The sequence below is a fragment of the Aspergillus eucalypticola genome (genome assembly GCF_003184535.1).
Source record: "Aspergillus eucalypticola CBS 122712 chromosome Unknown BO83scaffold_18, whole genome shotgun sequence".
NCBI lineage: Eukaryota > Fungi > Ascomycota > Eurotiomycetes > Eurotiales > Aspergillaceae > Aspergillus > Aspergillus eucalypticola.
Genome location: NW_020290292.1, coordinates 45,092 through 64,485, shown reverse-complemented (window position 1 = coordinate 64,485; position 19,394 = coordinate 45,092). Strand labels below are relative to the sequence as shown.

Genomic DNA, 19,394 nt, shown 5'->3' with positions numbered 1-19,394 from the left:
CCTCTTCTTTATCTACTTAGTAGTAGTAACCCTTCTTACCCCTTAAACCCACCACACCCCGGGAAAGAAATTCCTTTCTTTTCCACGCGCAAAGCGACAAAAGAAAAAAAAGGAGGAGAATCAGCACCATCAACGATAGTAGCGGTGTAGAAAAAAGGGCAGGCACCTGCCAGACAGAAAACCCGGACTCTGCAGGATGCATTGCATGGCATGCATGTACTAGCGCCAGCCACACACACACACACGCCAGAACAAACAACTGGACTTTGCTCTGCCTTTTTGCTGACTGATAGCATTTCCACCAATCTTATAGCAGCGTTGATGCAGTCATGTTATTATTGTGGTTATTGCAGTGGTGTCCACGATGCTGATGTGATGTGATGTGATGCTGATGCTAAGGATGAAGTCACTACCTACCTACCTACCTACCTACCTACCTACCTACCTACCTACCTACCTACCTACCTACTTACTTACTTACTTACTAGTAGGGATGGGATCAGGTTTCGATACTAGTATAGTATAGTATAGTATAGTATAGTATAGTAAAGTAAAGTAAATTATATGTGATGAAACCAGGTATCTTTACGTGGTCTGTTGAAGGTGTACTTACTATGTATGGTATCACATGTGCTTTTCTACCATGACTGGGATGAAGAAGTCTCGCCCTTCCTGGGCTTGGTTTGTTAGTATGATCCCTATTGGGAAGATTATAATTAGCAATAGTAGTCGATTTTATTGACTGTTTTTTTTCATATTGTTGTCTGGGTGTGTGTGTTTTGTTACTATACTCTGTATGGTAATGATCTAGTAAGTTAGTATATATATATATACAAACAAGCAGGAGGCAGATATTGAACAGTATTGATAGTACTTGCAAGAATTGAAACGACTGTAATAACTACTAGTAGAGAGAAAGTACCGGTTCTTCTCTTTCTATCTAGTACTTTAGATCGTGTTTATACTTTATTTATTTAAGTAACTAATGTTATCAGCTACGTGGTATCACTCACTTCTTAGTTAACTCGAAGCGCCCTGATGGATGAAGCTTTGCATGAGGTGGCGTCGATTTTGTTTCTGGGCAGGGTTTTTATCTGATCTGAATTGACGGTGAGGTAGACACACGATGGGTGCTTGAGTGAGTTGCCTCGTGCTTGGGCTGCTGCTCACTCGTGCTCGTGTGTCCTTGGGAGATAAGTATATATGTGATGTACTAAGTAATGGAAGAATTGATGGTGGCGTTCGAAGCTGGCGGTTTGTCTGGATATGAGTGAATATACTTACGGTCTGTGCTAGGTGGTGGTAGTAGTAGTAGTAGGAGGTATGCCAGCACGTTCATGGACTAGATAGAGTTTGTTTGTTGAGGCCTGACATGATATCGTGGTAATACCATAGATTTTCAATTACTTTTTTGGGTATATGATTGAATTATTTACTATTACAGTATCTGCTTACTCGTGATGGTGTATATAGTAGCAGCATATTATGCGTTACTTTGATTCGATTCTCGTGTCATGAGACATTGATTCTATAGTACATTTGATGCGTATATATAGCGGCTTAGAATACTATATATATATATTAATATTTATATTCCCCCTCCGAAAAGCCCATATTCTCCTAATTAACCCTCCTATCTACGAAACACAACATGCACAAGTGACCACCAACCCAACCCCCGAAGTCTAGAACAACCAAGTACTAGCTAACTGACAACTACTACGTAGTAACTAACCAACCAACTAACTACCTACCTACCTACCTACTGCTGCAAGCATTGACTGACTGACTGACTGACTGACTGACTAACCAACCCACTGCGATAAGCGAGTTAACTAGTTAGTCACATACTTAGTTGTCCCTAGGGGAGAAAATGAGGGGTTCACCAAACTGGCGGTGAGCATAACAGCAGAGAATCCAAGAGGTTCTTAGATATTCCACAGTACACTACATACGTACTTCGAAGAACCCAAAGAACAACCAACGAATAGTTAATTAATTCCAGGTACCTGACTAACCTGGCCTAAGTAACTAACTAACTAACTAAATAACTTACCGAGGGAAAAGAAGCGGGCGGAGCTGAAAAACCCTTGTTGGTTTCATTTTGCCGCTGGCTGGCTGGGGCTTTTGGTTTTTGTGCACAGCCTGCACTGCCACAGATATACTTACGTACTGTACTACTACTCAAATAACGGAGTAAGTATATGAGGGCTGATAGCGTGTATCTTTTTAGCCTGAATTGATGGATTTGGGGGTGGCGCGCGAGTGGCGGATATGCGCTTTTCTGCTTGACGGTCTACGTACATTGCTGAAGAGTATTACTAGGTTCCTTGGGTGAGTGATTGTGGCGGCGCTTAATTGGCGCCTTGACGATGTGTTTGCAGATTTCCACGTTTCAAGTTCCATCATTAGGTAGTTTACTTCGCTGTGTCTACGTGGTTGGAAGAGAAGCCTGGGATGTTGTTGAGCCTGTGTACCCCACTGCTTAGAGCGCAGCGCTTCGATGCGAAAAATGCAATGGTTGCTGGAGATGGACAAGGCATTGGGGATCACCATAGGTCGGGGCTTGTGCGGATATTTGTCGAGTACGAAGTCCTACCTGTATGCACTCTACTGTAAGTGACATGATAAGCTAGCTTGCTGGTGAATCGTAAAAGAAAGTTACCCTCCTTGCTTCGCGCATCGTCATCATCATCGTCGCGATTAGTCGATGAGGTTACGAAGTACTGGCGCGATCGATCGATTAGCCTTCTTCAGAACTCCTGCCTAGTTTAGATACCGATCGCATCGTAGGAAAGGGGAGGGGGAGGGGGGGGCAATCAGACCCTTCCAGTGAAGGTTAGTATCGCGACGAGAAGACCGTCTCTAGCCACACCAACTCCGCGAAATAAACTCCAGGCAAACTGAGCTACCAAAGCATATCTCAATCGGTGAACTTTCGCGGAAGTCCCTTCAGATCTGAGGGTGTTGAAGGCAAGCAGGGTGGGCACGGTGATTTGTTCCGGGGTTTGAATGCGCCAATGAGTGCACGCCCCCTCTTTTGACGCGAGAGGAGAAGCGCTGCGATAGTTAAGCTAGCTGCTGGTTAGACGAGGGCGGATCTGAGATGATGATGATGATGATGATGACGATGACGATGATGTTCTGCATGGGCCAAGTGCCGCGCCGCTTGCTGGACCTGGTCGTCGGGTCGAGGGATCGCGGAACTCAGCTCATGGCGCGATCCACAGGATGACCACTTTGAGCGGCGTGCATGGGAATCGAACGAACGGATTGGATGGTAGTTCGCTTTGGGTCGTGGGACGGGCAAGTTCGTTTCGAGACTTGTACCTCAAAAGGGGAAGGGAAGGAGGTCTAGTTTTTCGGATCGACTGGTTATTGAGTGGTCGCGGGATTTGGGTGTGGCGACGGGGCCAGGTTGTCTAGACTATGAGGATTGTGTTTAAATTGGAGTTTAGTGGAAAGTCAGTGAGAGAGACTAGCTAGTTAGCCAAGCGATAAGCGAGAGTGGTGTTGGATTGAAAGGAATTGGGAGGAAGAGGAATTAAACTGGTATCTAACCGAGAAAATAATTGACTATAGTCAAATATTATGTTCCGAGATATTTGACAGCTGTGGATGGCTAAGTATTTCGGGGTGAGCGCTTGACAGCGGCTACACACTCATGGCAGGCGAGGATGACGGCTGTGTAAATATAGTAAGAGTGAGTAAGGAGTAGTAGAATATAACCAAACAGAGACAGTGGCTGGCCGCAATGGCTCAACGCTCAGGCCGTTAGGACTATCTATGGAGACTCAAGTCAACTTCCCCGAGACGCCAACCATGGTTCAGTAGTCGACGGTGGGCGGAGTTCCCGACGAGTCGATCCAGGAGTCCAGACGAATACGGATGGATTCATCTTGAATATTCTCGACGCCATGGGAAGGGAAGTTGTCTGCAGGGACAACAGTAGGTGTGGATAGAGCCAGGCTTGTTGTGCGTTGTGTAAGGATTCAATTTTTTTTTTTGTTTTTTCCTCCCGTTTTCGACGGGGCCAGACAATTACATTGTCCAGGATATCCCTACTGGAGAGCATCCACCGGGAATGGAGCTTGACAGCTGGCCATGGCTCATTTGTCCAACCCGCCCCGCGGGTTACTTACTATCCAGGTTTTGTAGTGGTGGTTTGTTGATACGCCGTTTGTGGTGGTCGTTGTGTTGCGTTTGTGTGTTCTTTCAGGGTTTGGGGCTTCGCTTAGTAGACGAAGCTGTGATGATGATGATACTAAAGTACTCCGTATGCAGTGCAATATTGATGATGTGGAGTATACTAAGTTGTGGTACGTATGTTAATCTCACTTCTAGGTATAGTAATCAATTTATTACAACTCTGAGTAAAGCGACCATACTCATGCTTAAGCAGCATAACGTAAGTTAATAAGGGTATTTTTTGCAATTATTTCCCTGACAGATTGACTGACAGTAACTGACTAACTGAATAGTTGGTTAACTGATCGCCAATTATCCTCCTCATCAGCATCATCATCTGGCTCGTTGCAGATCTCCCCGAATCCCCAAAATCCAATCCCCGAATTTTTCCTGACCCGGATGCCAATTGCCCAAGCAAGCAATATCTCCGTGCCCAGCGAGGCCCTCATTATCCATCAGCACTTAGTTAGTTAGCACGAAGGAAGGGAAATTAACTCGATGAATAATCATAATAATAAAGTAACCATGTTAGGTACACCACAATAATACTCGCTATTATTATAAGCACCCACCGACGAAGTGTAGTCATCATAGTAGTAGTATTCCGGGATACACCCCACACCCAGAGCCCGCGCCCGCCAGCCACAATCTTCATTTTGCTGCAGCACGCACAAAACAAATCAACCCATCCTTCTATCTGTCGGTCAATTCTTCCTTCCCGGCCACTTATCTAAGGTACGAACCAGGAACCCCGGTGTTAGTTTGCTGCATAGGACTTTGGGTCCCAGGAAATGAACCCTGTGGATCCCAGAGAACCCTGTCTTCTGTCTCCTTAGTGTAAGTTGTTCTTGTCTCGCCTCAAGGAACATGATCCGCTCCGTTTGATTGTCAGTGCCCACACACGCAACCTATCGCACCCCTGCTGGTGGGTGTGATTGTCGCTCGAAATGGAGAAAAGGTACGGATGGCCAAGCGGGGGTTATCTGAAACGGATCAATTGGGAGATGGAACTGTCGGCCGAAGTGGTTCTCCGTACCTGCCGGATGTATATAGTAGTATCTTTCTGTGGATTTTGCGGTGTTTGGGTGATCGGTGTTTGAGTACTACTTCAGGGCAAACATGTTGCGTCAAATTGATAGAATAGTGAAGATTCTTCAAAACACGGTACACCCTAGATAGCTAGGTGAGAAAGTACTAGTAAGCATTTAGCGATTGACCAATATTCTAGAGTTATTCCTGATTTCATCAAGCGAGATGGTTCATCATCGCGAACTTGAGCACCCGGCACAAAAGGTCTAGTACTCCGTAGGTACTTTCCAACTGCGACAATTGGATGACAGAATGGCTCATGGCGGGGAACTGGCCCCTGCGGATTCATTATCCGAAAGCAACCGCGCTCCCGGACAAATAGTCGGTCAAGTTTCAGCTTCTCCTCTTCCTTGGCTAAACTCGGGATTTAATTGTTGACGTGCACAATGAGTGGTCGTTGTCCTTAGTTACGTAGACTATCTAGTGCATAGCTCCGAACAAAAGCGAGCGAGGCAGCAAGCGGACGGGACGACCGATGTACTAATTATCTTTTGAAATCCCTGCGTAGATTGGCGCATCAGTCAATCGGATCCGTCGTTAGTGCTGCGCCAGTAATGTGTGGGCATCGCGATCGGAGGGGGTTGCGCGAATCTCGTCGCTGGGGATATTTTCTCCAGCGAATTTTACGCGGTTGATCTGCTTTGAGAAAACCGGATATACCTAAGGGTGTACTCCGTACCCAAGTGTAAGTGTGTGTGTTAGATTACTTACGCGTGTGGGTATTAGTTAGGGTGGAGGAGATTGACGAGGCCGGCAATAGATCGGGGGGGTTGGGAATGGTGCTCGTTGCGAGATAAATCCGATGATGAGGCAGTAGTTTGTTCCAGACGCCGCGCGGATGCCTCAGATCGAACATCCCTGCTGTTTCTGATTGTCAGGACATGATCGGGGCATGCGTGTGGGGGTTTGACGTTGAGTACTACCTACATAACTGCACACTTACTGGAGATGTTGGTGATGGTGGTGGTGGTGATGATTGATCATGATGAGAGACAGGTAAAGCATGCAAGTCCCTCTGATCGGTCGGTCATAATCCGGCGGCAATCATTCTGTACTTACTTCATAGATGGCCAGTGTCCTTTTCGGGCACCGTACAGTGCGAACCAAATAGGCAAAGTGTGATATTCATGATCAGCAACTTCCACCGTGCATCCAGTTACCTGGGTCATCCCTACACGATTTCCCACCCGATTGGCATGATCGGGCTCTCATTCGTCGAGAAGGTCTTGGGAACGAATCCATCAGGATGATTCTGACCAGTCCAGGTGAGCAGGAGGACTCCACTGTGCGACGAGAGAGTGGGTAGGCCGTGCCCAGCCTGTAAGTAAGTCAACTGCTGTATGATGGCTGCAGCAATGGGTCCACATCCCGGAAAACCATGTTGACATCTCGGCCACTCATCAGCCTGGAACAGGGATCCCCTGAGAAAGATAGGTTCGGGACTAACGAACAGCTGCAGATGGTCTTCCGCCCACGCGAGTCATTGGAGGATCCATCCGGGCCGGACTGGTTGGATGAATGATCCTACCAATTACAGCCCAGTAGGGTCTCTTCATCACTGTCTTGAAACACGAAGTCTCCAAAGTCAATTACTTAGGCTTCCAAGGCGTGGCGCCAAACACATGGCGTACGCCTCATGGCGAGAGTTGCAGAATGCTATGGCCAGAGGAGTAGCTACCCAGCTAGATGCGAAACAATCCAATCGGCGAGTTTTTGATAGGGGCCAATTTGAGAAAATGGGGGCGTGGCTGGTTAGTACTTCGTCGTAGTGCCAACGGAACCACGGATTGACAAGATAAACCCGGCAAAACGACTCGTCGATAATGACAGTTCTAGCACTACTACTAGAAGTCGTTTTTGGTGGGGAAAGGACTGGGATCATGGTAGTTTCCTCAACATCCACAGCCCTGCACCTGTTCTTTTCCGGGCATGACAGGCCTCCCTAGATAGGAAATGCCAGCCCTCGGATGACATAGGTCTTATGCCACCGCGATTGGTCTATTCGGAATAGCACAATTACTATGCCTGGCGTGTAGGAGCTATGATATAGTTCAAGCGACTATGTCGGCGGTTCCATGGTTCAGAAGGGTCTTCCGGCAGATACCCGCAACCTTGAACGATGAGTTGTACACACTGCGACTAGACCCAGGTAGGCAGGTCAGACACCTTCCAGACCTTGATCCGTGGGAGACATCCGAAAATCAAAATCGAACCTGTGCACGGGGTTCATCGGTCCTCAGATGACCACACTCATCTTATTGCTCTCGTTGCCATGCCCCTCGCGCGAGGATCTTTCCGGCGCAGGAGAAGAAACACAAAAATAAACTAGGTTAGAATAAAATGAAATCATAATTTATGTAGGAACACTTGGGGTGTAACCCGGTGTGCTGCATGCAACAGGTACTATCGTCACTGTCAAGCTCACTCAGTATGGCTTGCTGAGAATTTACCCCACAGCTTACTTCAGCTAGTAGTAGTGACAAGGTTGTCTGCTCTCTAGGGGCAAATGACAGCCGCCCTTTCTCAGCAACCCTCATAGGGATTCCCGGGTTCGGAAAATATTCCATAACGTTTTCTGTCATCCACTTTTCTTTTTATTTTTGCCCCTGTGTAACGGTGTTTTTCTTTCTTTTTTTCCTTCCCTTCCATAGACCTACAGTAGTGATGTAGTACAACATTCGGCAGTACAACGGATCAATCTACCGATGAGGGTCCGGCCGGGCCTTCCCGTGATGAAATTGTCATCATCTCCATAATCACCACTTCTTACCTAGTTACCTACCACTTTACCTGCAGTTGCTCTGCAGAGGCTCGGCCCGGTCGGGAGATATGCCTCAACAAAGATGATCTATGAGACATCAACTGCGAGTAACCTGGAGATGGGGGGAATATGGCGACTCACGATACTTCGATCTCATTTTCGATCACCCGCAGAGGGTAATGATTGCGATTTGCCCCTCCCCTTCCCGCCTCCCTATGACCTGTAATGCCCGTGCAAAGAAATGGTACGCGGCGTGCCAGGAATCATGTAAACAGGTATAATTTTTTCCAACTAGGACAATCGATTGTGAGCTTGTTGAAACACTGGCAGAAAAGTTTAAGCACTGCTAGTAGCTATCTAATCCAGGAAGAAGAATGAAGGGAGGTGGCGTATGCACTCATAATTAGTATTCGGTTGGTTTGGGGTCATGCGACGTGAAATCTAGGTGCTTCTGTGCGTGGACCACACTATACTCATAGTAAGTAGTATTGTTAGATAGTTGGTGATCTAAATCGTAATATGTATCATTACTTTCTTCCTATGCCTGGAACTTACACTCCCCCTCCCCCCTTGAAACATCGATCTTGGACTAGGATTACGTCGCGAATCATTGTGTGGCATTTGTACTTTAATCTCACAGAGCCTGAGGTGCTTTGGCGTCATAGGATAAGTTGTTCAGCGCTCAGGCCGTGGGCGTAGCCAGGATTCTATCCCATCAACCTGGCCCATGGTACACATCGGTCCTGGGATGGGGGTTAAGGTTCCCGGAAGTGATTAGCGTTAAGCGAAATGGAGGGGGAGAGGCGGGAAGGGAAGGGAGCTGAAGCTGCTCGAAAGAAAGTCCTTGACTGTTTTCCCCAAAAGACCGATGGGAGGGAGTATACTAGTAGTACTACTAAGTACTACAGCGTAAATCGTAATACCATTTATGTGGCAGCTTTCAGAGACCCTTAGCTTCTTCAAACGGTTCTGCAACTTGTCAAGCATTCGTCAGGTCTGGCAGCGGTTGTTTTGGGACACTACTAACTACTGTAGTAGTAATACTACCCGAATTACTAACCATCATGTCTATATATAAACAGCCTGTAAGAAGACGCCCGCCCTGGTCACGTCTCGGTCCCCCGGAAACAGGATCGGTTCTTGGAAGATCAAGAATGATTGCAGGACGAACCTCCAATAATCACGCACGATCTCTTCTCGAGCAAGGGGAAAAGCAAATGACTGTCAGCGAGGCGGGGGGAGGGAATCGATCGGTTCGAGTGGAGTCTGGACCGGCCTTGGGCTGATTGATAGATTGTGCTGACAGCAAGTTGGTTGTTGTACTTTTACGGAGAAGTGACAATAATAACAACAATACATACGTACTTCGTATAGAAGGAAGCAATGGCAGGGATTTGCTTGCTGTCAGCCTACAAGGGCTTTTTGACGGCCGATCCTTATAGTTGCTTTTTTGTTTTTTTTTTCATGACGAGCGTTGGGACCTTCAACCCGCCCTCCCCGGGCCGCGCCCCCGCCCTGTTTGGAGTTGCGCTTGGTGAATGGCTGATGATGATAGACAACCAGGTGGTTTAATCTTTTTTTGGCGAATATTGGCAGTATTTTGTTCGGGGATATTACAATACTATGAAAGTTGAGCGAAACGAAGCACGCCTCTCATCTACCGAGGAATCCGTACACGACCGGGAGAGTGTTTGATCAAAGCGCATTCATTACCCAGGGAAGCCACTAACCGAGAGAGTAGCGAGCTAGTAAATAAGTATTGGGTGTGTTGAGCACAGGCTGACAGACAGACAAACAGACAATCATCTCGTTTCCGAAAGGAACCAGAGGGTAACAAAGTACGGGGTTGGATTTCGGGTGGGGGCCCCTTCTATACGGCCCTAACCCTTTAGCGGTATTAGTTCGGTCCCGAATCCTCAATGATGGGTTCCAGTTCAAGACACCAAGTGGGCTGGGCACCTTTTGACGGATTTTCCTTTGTACGAATGTACTATTGTGTTTGTCTATCATGGCGCTGCCCCTCGCTAGATATTATTATTCGCTGGACGTTCTTGAAGGCCGTCGCCCACTTACTTGCTTTGTAAGGAGGGACCATGACGTAGCAATTCAGTTGTTTCTGTTCCATCATCAGCCTTGGAATCCACGCCGCGGGACAAGCATCGGCTGCAAGGTTTCCTTATTCATTCTTGCATTGCAGCAAAGCGGTGTCATGAGACTACTTGATAGGAGCCACTTCTAGTATACTTACCTACTTACTACTGTATATACATGTGTAAACTGGTCTGTCCATTAGGTATCATATGTAAGTGGCATGTCCATATGTTCACGACGAGTATCTTCTTCAGGTATTGCTGGACTCACCGCACAGTCCCTCCCCCCTCCCCCCAAAAGCCCCAAATTATCCTGTCGGGATTAGGCGCCGTAGGTCTCACTGATCATGCCAAATACGGGTATACCGCGTGAGCGGGCATCAGCCCAATGTACCAAAGTAGTTGCGGGATGGTCTGCTTATCGCGGGTGAATTTTTTGAATGCTTGGAGGTCGGCGTCCGACTTACTAAGTACTAAGGATCCTACTCTGTACAAAGTAAGTGGACGGACTACTACTAGTTAGCTCCAGGAACCGACCCTCCCCGCTCCTAACAACCGCCTCGCGGACCGTCAGGCTGACCGGCTGTGTCTCCAGTTATCATCGCAGAGATTGCCTTACCGGGCACCAGTCTTGAAATTCTCCGAGGAAGTTGTCCCGCGAAATACTCAATAATGGTGTAACTTCATTATTCAGCCAGATACAGGCAGTCTAGCCTCTCTTTACCTAGGAGGTTCCTGGGTTAATATACTTAGCCCCCTCGTCTATTCCCTGTTGGGGCATGGTGTGCTCCAGCCACTTCCGAAGCCCCAATAGCTGAAATGCTGAGTGGACAACCAGCATAACAGAGTAAGGGATTTCCGAGGTCTGACAGGTCCTCTACTGGCCAATCAGCGGGACTAATCTCATGTTTAATCTCCCCTGCCCCAGCATGACCTTTTCCCCCACCCACCTCCTCCTCCCCTCCCTGGTGACCTCTCCTCTTTCCCCCCACTGTTGTCGTCACAATGCTACCCTCCATCGCTAGGCGTGCAAAACACCCTATGAGTCCCAAAGATCGGGACTGGAGGATCGACCCCGTCTGGATGGTAACTATTCAGTACCTACCTTAGGCACTTCCATTCTCTGTTCGGTGCAGAGCGCGAGTGATTAGTGCAGGAGACCGGCCTGCGTAGCGGTAATTGCGGCTTATATTCCTGACAGTGCGGGAATTATGACACCGATACTACCATACTGGGAACGATGGCGAGAGCCCAAGGCATATCCAGCTGGGAGGGGTGTTTGACCCAGGCGGGAAGAAGACCGGTTGCTACCATATAGCCGTCAAGGCAAATCATCGGATCCAGGCCCTGCAACTGAGAAAGCATTGGTGTGCCCATATGCATCTATGCCGCCCACGACCGAGGCGATATCGTGGCGGTGAGTCTCTCCCACCGGTTCTGCCTGTAATCATGGCCCGTGTAGCACACCGTTCAATGCAAGGCGCCGTGGCTCGTGTGCAATTGTCGCTGCCACGTTGCGAACGGCGATAGCATCTAATGCGACTTGATATGATGGCATTGCATCACAGCGCACCTCATCAAAACAGCCAGGATATTTGCGAGACGGTAATTGAGATTGGTGTCGGTATTATGAAAAGGTCTAGACTCGGGTTAGCCGGCCAGGAGGAATGAAAGGGGTCACCTGCCCGCTTGGCGGTCACTTTCCGAGAACCAGGCAGACAGGGATGACAAGCTCCTCCGCCCTAAGATTGGCGTGACTATTTGCGTGATGTTTTAGCTAGTGCTCAGCTCGTTGGTTCTGGTCAGAGAATGTGTTAGTAGTTAGGCAGTCAAACAGACTCCTAGAAGCCAGTACTTCGGGCAATTGCTCGGGGAATAAGGGAATTTCGCCCAAAACACAACGGGTAGTACTTCGGCCTCAATTATTGTCGTTGAGGAACTCTCTGTGGGGACTGATGACACCGCCATCATGTTTCGCCAGATTGTGAACTTGTCTCCTGTCACACTATCTTATCATGTTGACTGAATATTCGGGCCCGTCCACGACGATCGTCGAGACGGAGTATTCAATTCGGATATCGGCTCTCTTTACTATCCTCAGTTGTTTCCCCATTGGTCAAGGAACAAACAATGAGGGAAAAAGAAAATTTTTTCTGCAGTTGTTTGTCCCTGGCATGGTTCTTTTGTGCGCACAGCGAATTCTGTACGTAAGTGGCCGTCAAGGTTCTGTATTAGTGTCAGCTTAGGTGCTGAAGAGAAGACTATCATCGTAATCAAAAGAAAGGTACTTTCGTAGACTGGCTGGACGCTACACGAGGCGTTTGTTTGATGTTGCTTGACTGACTGACTGACCGTGATCTAGAGGTACTCCGCACGACTAGACATTGACAAGACACTGCTGATTTCCCAGAAGGGAAAGTGCACAGACGAACGACAAACTTAACCCCGTAGCAAAGTACCACCCGCCATTAGTTAGATTAAAGTCTCGGGTGGACGTGGTCTTGGATTGGCCCTAATAGGGGGTTTGGGTCTCTGATCTGACGTGAAGCCACTATATCGGGTCCTCTTATCGTCGTCGCCAATTCCACGGTTCAGGTACCTGGGCGCGGGAGCGTCGCAGATAGAAAGTTAGATCAGCAGCCCGAACATTCGCTTAATGTACACCGTACTTACTCTAGGGAAGAAGAAAGTCCTCGGGAGGTACTTGCACAGCCCATCTGGTTTGTTGTTTCTGCTATGGCTGCTTTCTTTGTCCGGCAAAGTGGTGGCGTGTTACTAACATAGCTCGCGGCAGAAATGATCGGAAGCCAGTGGAGGAAAGGAAAGATTTAATTGTATGGTAGAGGGGTCTCTATAGATTAATGTGGAATCATGGTATACCATACTAAGCATCCAATGGCTATCCTCTGGGTACTGTGGTGCTTGTGTGGTGCTAAAGCATTAAGCTACCCTCGAATTCCAAATACTTTCGTCATTGTGGTCCCCATCTACCCCAACAATCGGAGATTATTTACTACAAGCACTTGCACACTAGGCGTTATAGTTGTATTGCTTTCCTCTACTTCTGCTGTAGTAGTAACCCCCGACAGCCCACATCAGCAGGAACTAAGTACTTAGGTTCCCTGAACCTTTTGCCTTACAGCCTGACGGCTCGGGAAAGCTCCTCTACTAACAGCAATCCACCCTTTCACCCCCTCAAAACACTACTACTTCGTACTGTCTCAAATTAGTTCATTCATCCGTCTCCAGTCCCTTGGGCCATGCGCAAGCCAAAGCTCCTCCAGACGGTAGATCGTCCTGGTACGGATAGTATCCGTAGCCTGCTATTGGTCCACCTGCCACCGGCACTAGTTCGGGGCACATCTCTCTAGATCCGCTATTTGATTCTTCGCAATTTTCGTCTATCGTAATATGACAGTACATGTAAATGGTGTATTCTATTTGCCTCATTGCTCTGTGTATCGTGTCATATTGGGTCTGCCAGGCTGTGTTTTTCACATTACCATACTTCTCCATGTACACATGGTGGACCAGAATAATCCATAATGGGCGTGGCTACTATTCAATATTGAACCAAACAAGGACAAGCGAGAGCTTCAGTCTGTGACAATGATGACCCTGGTATAGAAATACAACTCATGTGATGTCGTCGTCCGGACTTTGTATCTTTGGATCAACCAGCTTAGTATCAGGACCTATATGCATCCGCTGCATATCTTTCTGCACAAAGGGCAGCCAGCTGGTGGTGGCGGCAACTCGGCGAGTCCGATATCGATCAACAATTCAAAGAAGTACTCCCAGTTGCAGTCATGATCAAATGTTTCAGATGCGCATAAATGAGCGCACTTGTGAAGGTTGTTACACATGTGCGGAGTACATCGGTAGCGAAATTCTCCTGGAAGTCCTGCTGATGACCCTAAGAAGAGGAGGTCGACGGTGCCGCGCGAATGTGATGTCCATGGCTGACAGGAATAGTTACTAACTTGTGGATTCGTACAATCTTGTCGGACACTCGCTTCGACTTCAGCAGTCTTACCGAGAATTCAGGTCATACATGGTGTTCGCCTAGAGATTCAATGGATAAGTAATGACTCCGTATCTAGGTTACGCCGTATACTCCCGTGCTCCAGATGATCTCCTGCTGTCTGGCCCAAGCGCGAGCTGGGTGGAACGGCCCTGACGATATGCGCGGCCTGTGCGTAATCGGGATTTCTTCTGTGTTTTTTTTTTTTCCACCCCCAGTATCCGCTGAGTCCTATCTCAAATACGTTCTTGTCATACAGAATATGCAGGCCGTTCGAGGAGAATGGTTAATTAGGGGAGTTTTCCGTGATTTACAATAGAGCCGAATATGGCCTGTATCGCATGTTACTACCTATGTACAGGGGTATGGATTCCATACACTTTGCGCCAACTGTGGTTTCAAAATCACTGTGTTGGCGATGGACACTTCATTGTACCAATGAGTCCTTGCCACTGTTACCACAGCAGTTGGATATTCTTCATACAACTCTGCAATCAGGGATGGGTAAGAAGCAAGAGCAGACGTTTCCCGAGGTTTAAATGGTAAATACTGGGTTGTTTACAGAAACGTCCAATTTTCGTACTCTGTACATGGACTGAAATGACGGGAAGCGCGTGTCGCTGGCGAAAGAAAACCGGTTCCAGTTTGGTGGGTGTGAGATCTGCCAATCATGACAGCCAGTTGCGAGTCCCAAAAGTCCCGCGCTGAATCGGCCTGCCGGGAACGCCATCCCTGAAAGTAAGTACTTTACTTACGGCAGCTATTTACTGTTACAGTGTACACTGTCAGAGTATCCGATTGATACTAAGTCATTCAGGTCCTTTGGGTGGCGGTTGGAGTTCTCCTGAGCCAACTTCAACGCTAGTGAACGGGCTAAGTTATCATTATTCCTGCTAGCACAAGTCGTTTTACACAGATAATCATGAAAGATCGGAGTGACGGTTGGCAGGCTTTCCCCTAGTCCCTCCCCATTCTTCTTCCCCTTATTCGGACAGTGTACTTCGTACTTTCAGCCCAAGCCCAAGGTATGAATACGCCTTCCGTAACCTAATAGTACCATCTAGTAAGTAGTACTCCATAGTAGTGGGTAATTCTCGGTCCCCCTCCTCCTCCCGCCAGCTGCCCCAGCACTAGCGAACCTCGATGATCATCAACCCGCTCAAGAGGACGACTGGTGGGGATTGTGTAGTAGTGGTAAGTGGTATTACTTGCGCAACTGAAGATATCTTTTAGTAACCTTGGAGTCAGTTCGCACGAACCTCAATCTTCCTCAGTTTGTAGTTCTCTCGGTTGTGGAGTTCAATCAAATTATCGATGCGCCACCGGGTGTCCTTGTGAGTGGCCCGCTCCGAACAAAGCCCTGGGCCAGCTGCCACAGCCCCGACGGAGTGGTCGATCTACAGATAGTATTAGTCAGGTAAGTGGTCGGGGTAGTTAGTTAAAGTACGTGCTTCAAATGATGTTTATCTTCAGAAGAATCGAAATGCTTTGTCATTATGATGATGGACATTTCCGTGTGGTGGGACGGCTGGGAAATGCCTTCTTTCTTATTTAATCAATTTTATTTTGTGCCGGGACGATAATGATGGAAAATGAGGGTAAAGAGGTATGTCCCAGCCGATGGAAAAACGAAATCAAGAAATAAAACATTTCTCAAACGGGAAAATACAATATGCGGAGGGGTGAAAATAATAAATAAAAATAAAATCCAGGAAGAAATTAAAATGAGTGACGATAATAATAAAATATTCTATTATAACCGAAAGAAAAAAATAAATAATAATAAAATAAAATAAAATAAAATCAACCACAACAGGAAAAAAAAAAAAAAAGGGCAGTATTTTCCCCCTACTACTGCACGGCCTTACCAAAAAGACACAGCGGCATATGGGTAAAATAGATTCTATCCATGCTTTTCTAGAGTAGCAGCTGTCCGTTAGTGTTTCGGCTTGATACATTCAAGGATTATCCATGCTGCTGGGATCCCACCATACGTCCCCAGTGCGATGCCAAATCGGGATCGAGAGGATGATGGCCCGAAGGGAGGGGAGGGGCCCCCCCGATGCACATGAAAGTGGATTTGGGTTCTTTTGTTCAGATGCAATCTCGATCCATCAGTTACTACTATCTAGCAGACAGCAGACAGGCTGGAAATCCTGAGACGTCCCCAGTCGTCAAAAAGTCCAGTCCCTTTCCGTTCTTCCTCTCCTCTTTATACTTAAGGGCCTCAAGATCCAGATCCTTTGCCTGTTCCTGACTTCACTTTTCCTCCATCACTCTCCTCTCTCTCATTCGTGATCGGATCTGCATAGTTCTGGCCTTGCTTGCTTCACATCTCAACCGTTTCCGTTACTATCAGTAGTCGGCCTTGACTATATCCTCTTCGGCACCTTGTACTACCTAACATACATCCACATCCACATCTTTGTGTCACCGTCCTTCTTCACACTATCTCGGCGCAACGGCAAAAGTACTTTGGGTGATCATCGTTCCTCACGGGAGTACCGGGTCTCGATCGACTATCTAGTGCACCAGTACCGGTTGTAAGCAGCTTCCCTGCAAGCTACTATACCAATAGAACGTCCAGCTACTGTTTGTCAGCCATCCGGTGGTGTTTGATTTTGCGGCTAGGTGAGTAGTAGCTGCTTGCTATGCAACATTTTCCCAACATGTCCCTAGCATGGAGGATGTTTGCGTGATAGTACTTCCTATCTAGCACACAAATGCCTCCAACACCGGTTGGGAACTGCATGCTTGTTCCCTTCCAATATACTACCTCAACGGCTGGTCCTCAAAGAAATACAAACACTAACTGGCTGGCAGACGTCGACAGTGCACCATAATTGCTATATCTGGGGCATTGCAGCAGCTCCTTGATCCATACACTAAATCACCAGACTCGGGAAACGCCTACAAATCGAGCACATTCCCCGCCACCTTTCGGAGACTTATTCTTTAATCCTGCAGAGTCATAAGCTTGACTCTTCCTACCCTTTTTGAACTCGTGCTTGAGAGCCGGTTCGTCTCCAAACGCATCAACCTCGATACATACCCCCCCGACATTTGTGCAAGTTTCTGCCCTAGGGCCACTATGGTATTCAACTCTCCTCTTCCGAGGACAGGGCTTGGGAAAAGACCCTCGTCCGCCATGAAAGGCGACGGTATTGGATGGGAGACTGCTCCTGTGAGTAACAAAATACAATGTAGGGTTCGTTTACTAATTCTAGATGATCAAAGACTATGCTACCCCCTCCGCGTACATCGATCAATTTGCCCTACGCACACTATGCTTTGATATACTTGGACCACATGGGTAGGCTCCGCGTGTCGGAGTCGCCATCGATCCGTGACAATCACGCCACTATCTTCACGTCCGAAGTGCGAGAAAACTTCCTGGAAATCCTTGGAGCAAGAGTCGGATATCAGAAGCCTCTACTTCAAAGTAAGTACATCCATTCCATAGGGCTGGCTTATAGCATAACTAATTTTGAGTAAACTTAGGCATCAACCCCGCTGCACTGAGCTATGACCGCTCCGACGATGCCTCTTGCCACCGCCATGGTAAGAGACGTAGACTCCACGTTGAAAGTCCCGTTCCAGTTACGCAGAGCCCTCGCTCCGAATTCCCAAATTCGCCGTCTGGCGCTGCAGTAAACCGGATCGCGCTTGAAGTCGGTGATACCGATCGATTGGAACAGTACTACACGATTTCTTTGAGACACTTCCAGCAAGTCAACTGCCGCGTTGTTGCAAAGGCATTCATCAAGTTCATCGAGCCGCGCAAGCAAGTAAGGCATCCCTATAACGGAGGCAGGCCTAAGCCCGGAGCGCCCCCTGGCACCAAAGGTGACCCAGAGAAGACGAAGCCTGAGTGGTGGCCGGCTGGTGTAGTGCATAGGGAGCCAGATCATCTGAAGAAGGAGGGTAAGTGGAAAGCCTATTTTCTCTTACGGATCACCAGTACTTACAAGGTACAACAGAGAGAGTTGACCTGTTGGTCCATATCGTGCGCAAGCTTGGTCGCATTGGAGTCACAGCCGATAAGCTGCTAGAAATCGCATTCGACTGTAGAAGACAGCTCAAGGAACAGGAGAAATTCACGATTATTGAGGAAATTTTCAAGGTACGCAAAATGGAGGAAAGATACGAACGGGGTGAAATTGGTAAGTATTCCTCACAATTCTCATACTCATCATTCAAAGAAGATCGAGGCTAAACTGGTGCTAGATGCTTCAACCCTCGTATACGTGATGGATCGTGAAGCACACCCTAAGGGTGACAAGGACGCCGACTCCGTCGCTGGACCCGAGGCAAAGACTGAGCCAGAGGAGCCAGCAGAGGCGGAGGAAGAGGTCACGACCCCGACTCCTTCAGTTGAGGAAATCGAAGCGACATTCATCAAGGAACCCAGCGACTTGCCAGTGCCTCAAACTATGCCTCTAAGAGAGGGAAAAGAGCCGATTTTCCCTTTGCCGGGGTCTTACAATTTTGGAGAGCCAGCGAGACAGGATCAAACATTCTTCACGTCATCGGGCGACTACTCCGGTAACTATTCCAACGCGATTATTGAGGATCCCGCCAATCAAGGATTAATAACACCTATCGAAGAGGCTGCCTCGTTCGAATACCTGACACAGGCTCCTTTCCCGGACGCCAGTACTGCTGAGCACCACGCAGCAGCAGCAGTGCCAATGCAGCACTCCGTCAGCCAATATGACCACTGGGCTCCATCCTTCAGGGAGGAGTTGTATAGCCCTTTGGAATATGGAGCTGCCGCCGGCCATGGCCTCCCAGAGCCTCGTATGCACTATCCGTTGGGATTTGCCACCCACCCTGAGGAGATACATGGCATGCCCGATTTTACTCGCGATCAGCATGGGTATATGGAGCCGATGAGCTCGAGGGGACCCCTATTCCGTACGGGTTCTCTGAGTCATCCACACTTCACTCATTCTCACCAATGCTGATCAACGGCAAAATCAGCAGTCGCGCATTGTGTCTGGAAGCCAGACAGTCTGCGGGATAACCCAACTTCACGATACGTACGACCATGACGAGATTTTATCCTTCGAATCTTCAAGCATTTCCCTTTTTCTCGTGCTTTTTCCCAGGTGCGATATGAGGTGGCTGCTCTTTCATTGCCTGAGTGGACACCTCTTCTCAACAATTTTTTTTCTTTGCCTTTGATTTCTCTCTTTTGTCCTCTGCTTTATGAAATGTTTTATATATACTTATATACATA

At 47.9% G+C, this 19,394-nt stretch overlaps 2 protein-coding genes across 2 annotated transcripts; both read left to right on the top strand.

The window, feature by feature from the left end:
- Nucleotides 1–14,752: 14,752 nt before the first annotated feature.
- On the top strand, nt 14,753–15,880 carry BO83DRAFT_390259 (uncharacterized protein; the record flags this gene model as incomplete). The annotated part of the gene is made up of 6 exons (XM_025532846.1): nt 14,753–14,800; nt 14,830–14,890; nt 15,166–15,177; nt 15,272–15,346; nt 15,386–15,569; nt 15,865–15,880. The coding sequence occupies 6 exons, from the start codon at nt 14,753–14,755 to the stop codon at nt 15,878–15,880; spliced, it is 396 nt and encodes a 131-aa protein (XP_025386323.1).
- A 1,420-nt stretch (nt 15,881–17,300) lies between these two features.
- Nucleotides 17,301–19,119, top strand: BO83DRAFT_316753 (uncharacterized protein; the record flags this gene model as incomplete). Its single annotated transcript, XM_025527679.1, has 5 exons — nt 17,301–17,336; nt 17,390–17,594; nt 17,654–18,076; nt 18,133–18,315; nt 18,380–19,119. The coding sequence occupies 5 exons, from the start codon at nt 17,301–17,303 to the stop codon at nt 19,117–19,119; spliced, it is 1,587 nt and encodes a 528-aa protein (XP_025386322.1).
- Between the last annotated feature and the right edge of the window lie 275 nt (nt 19,120–19,394).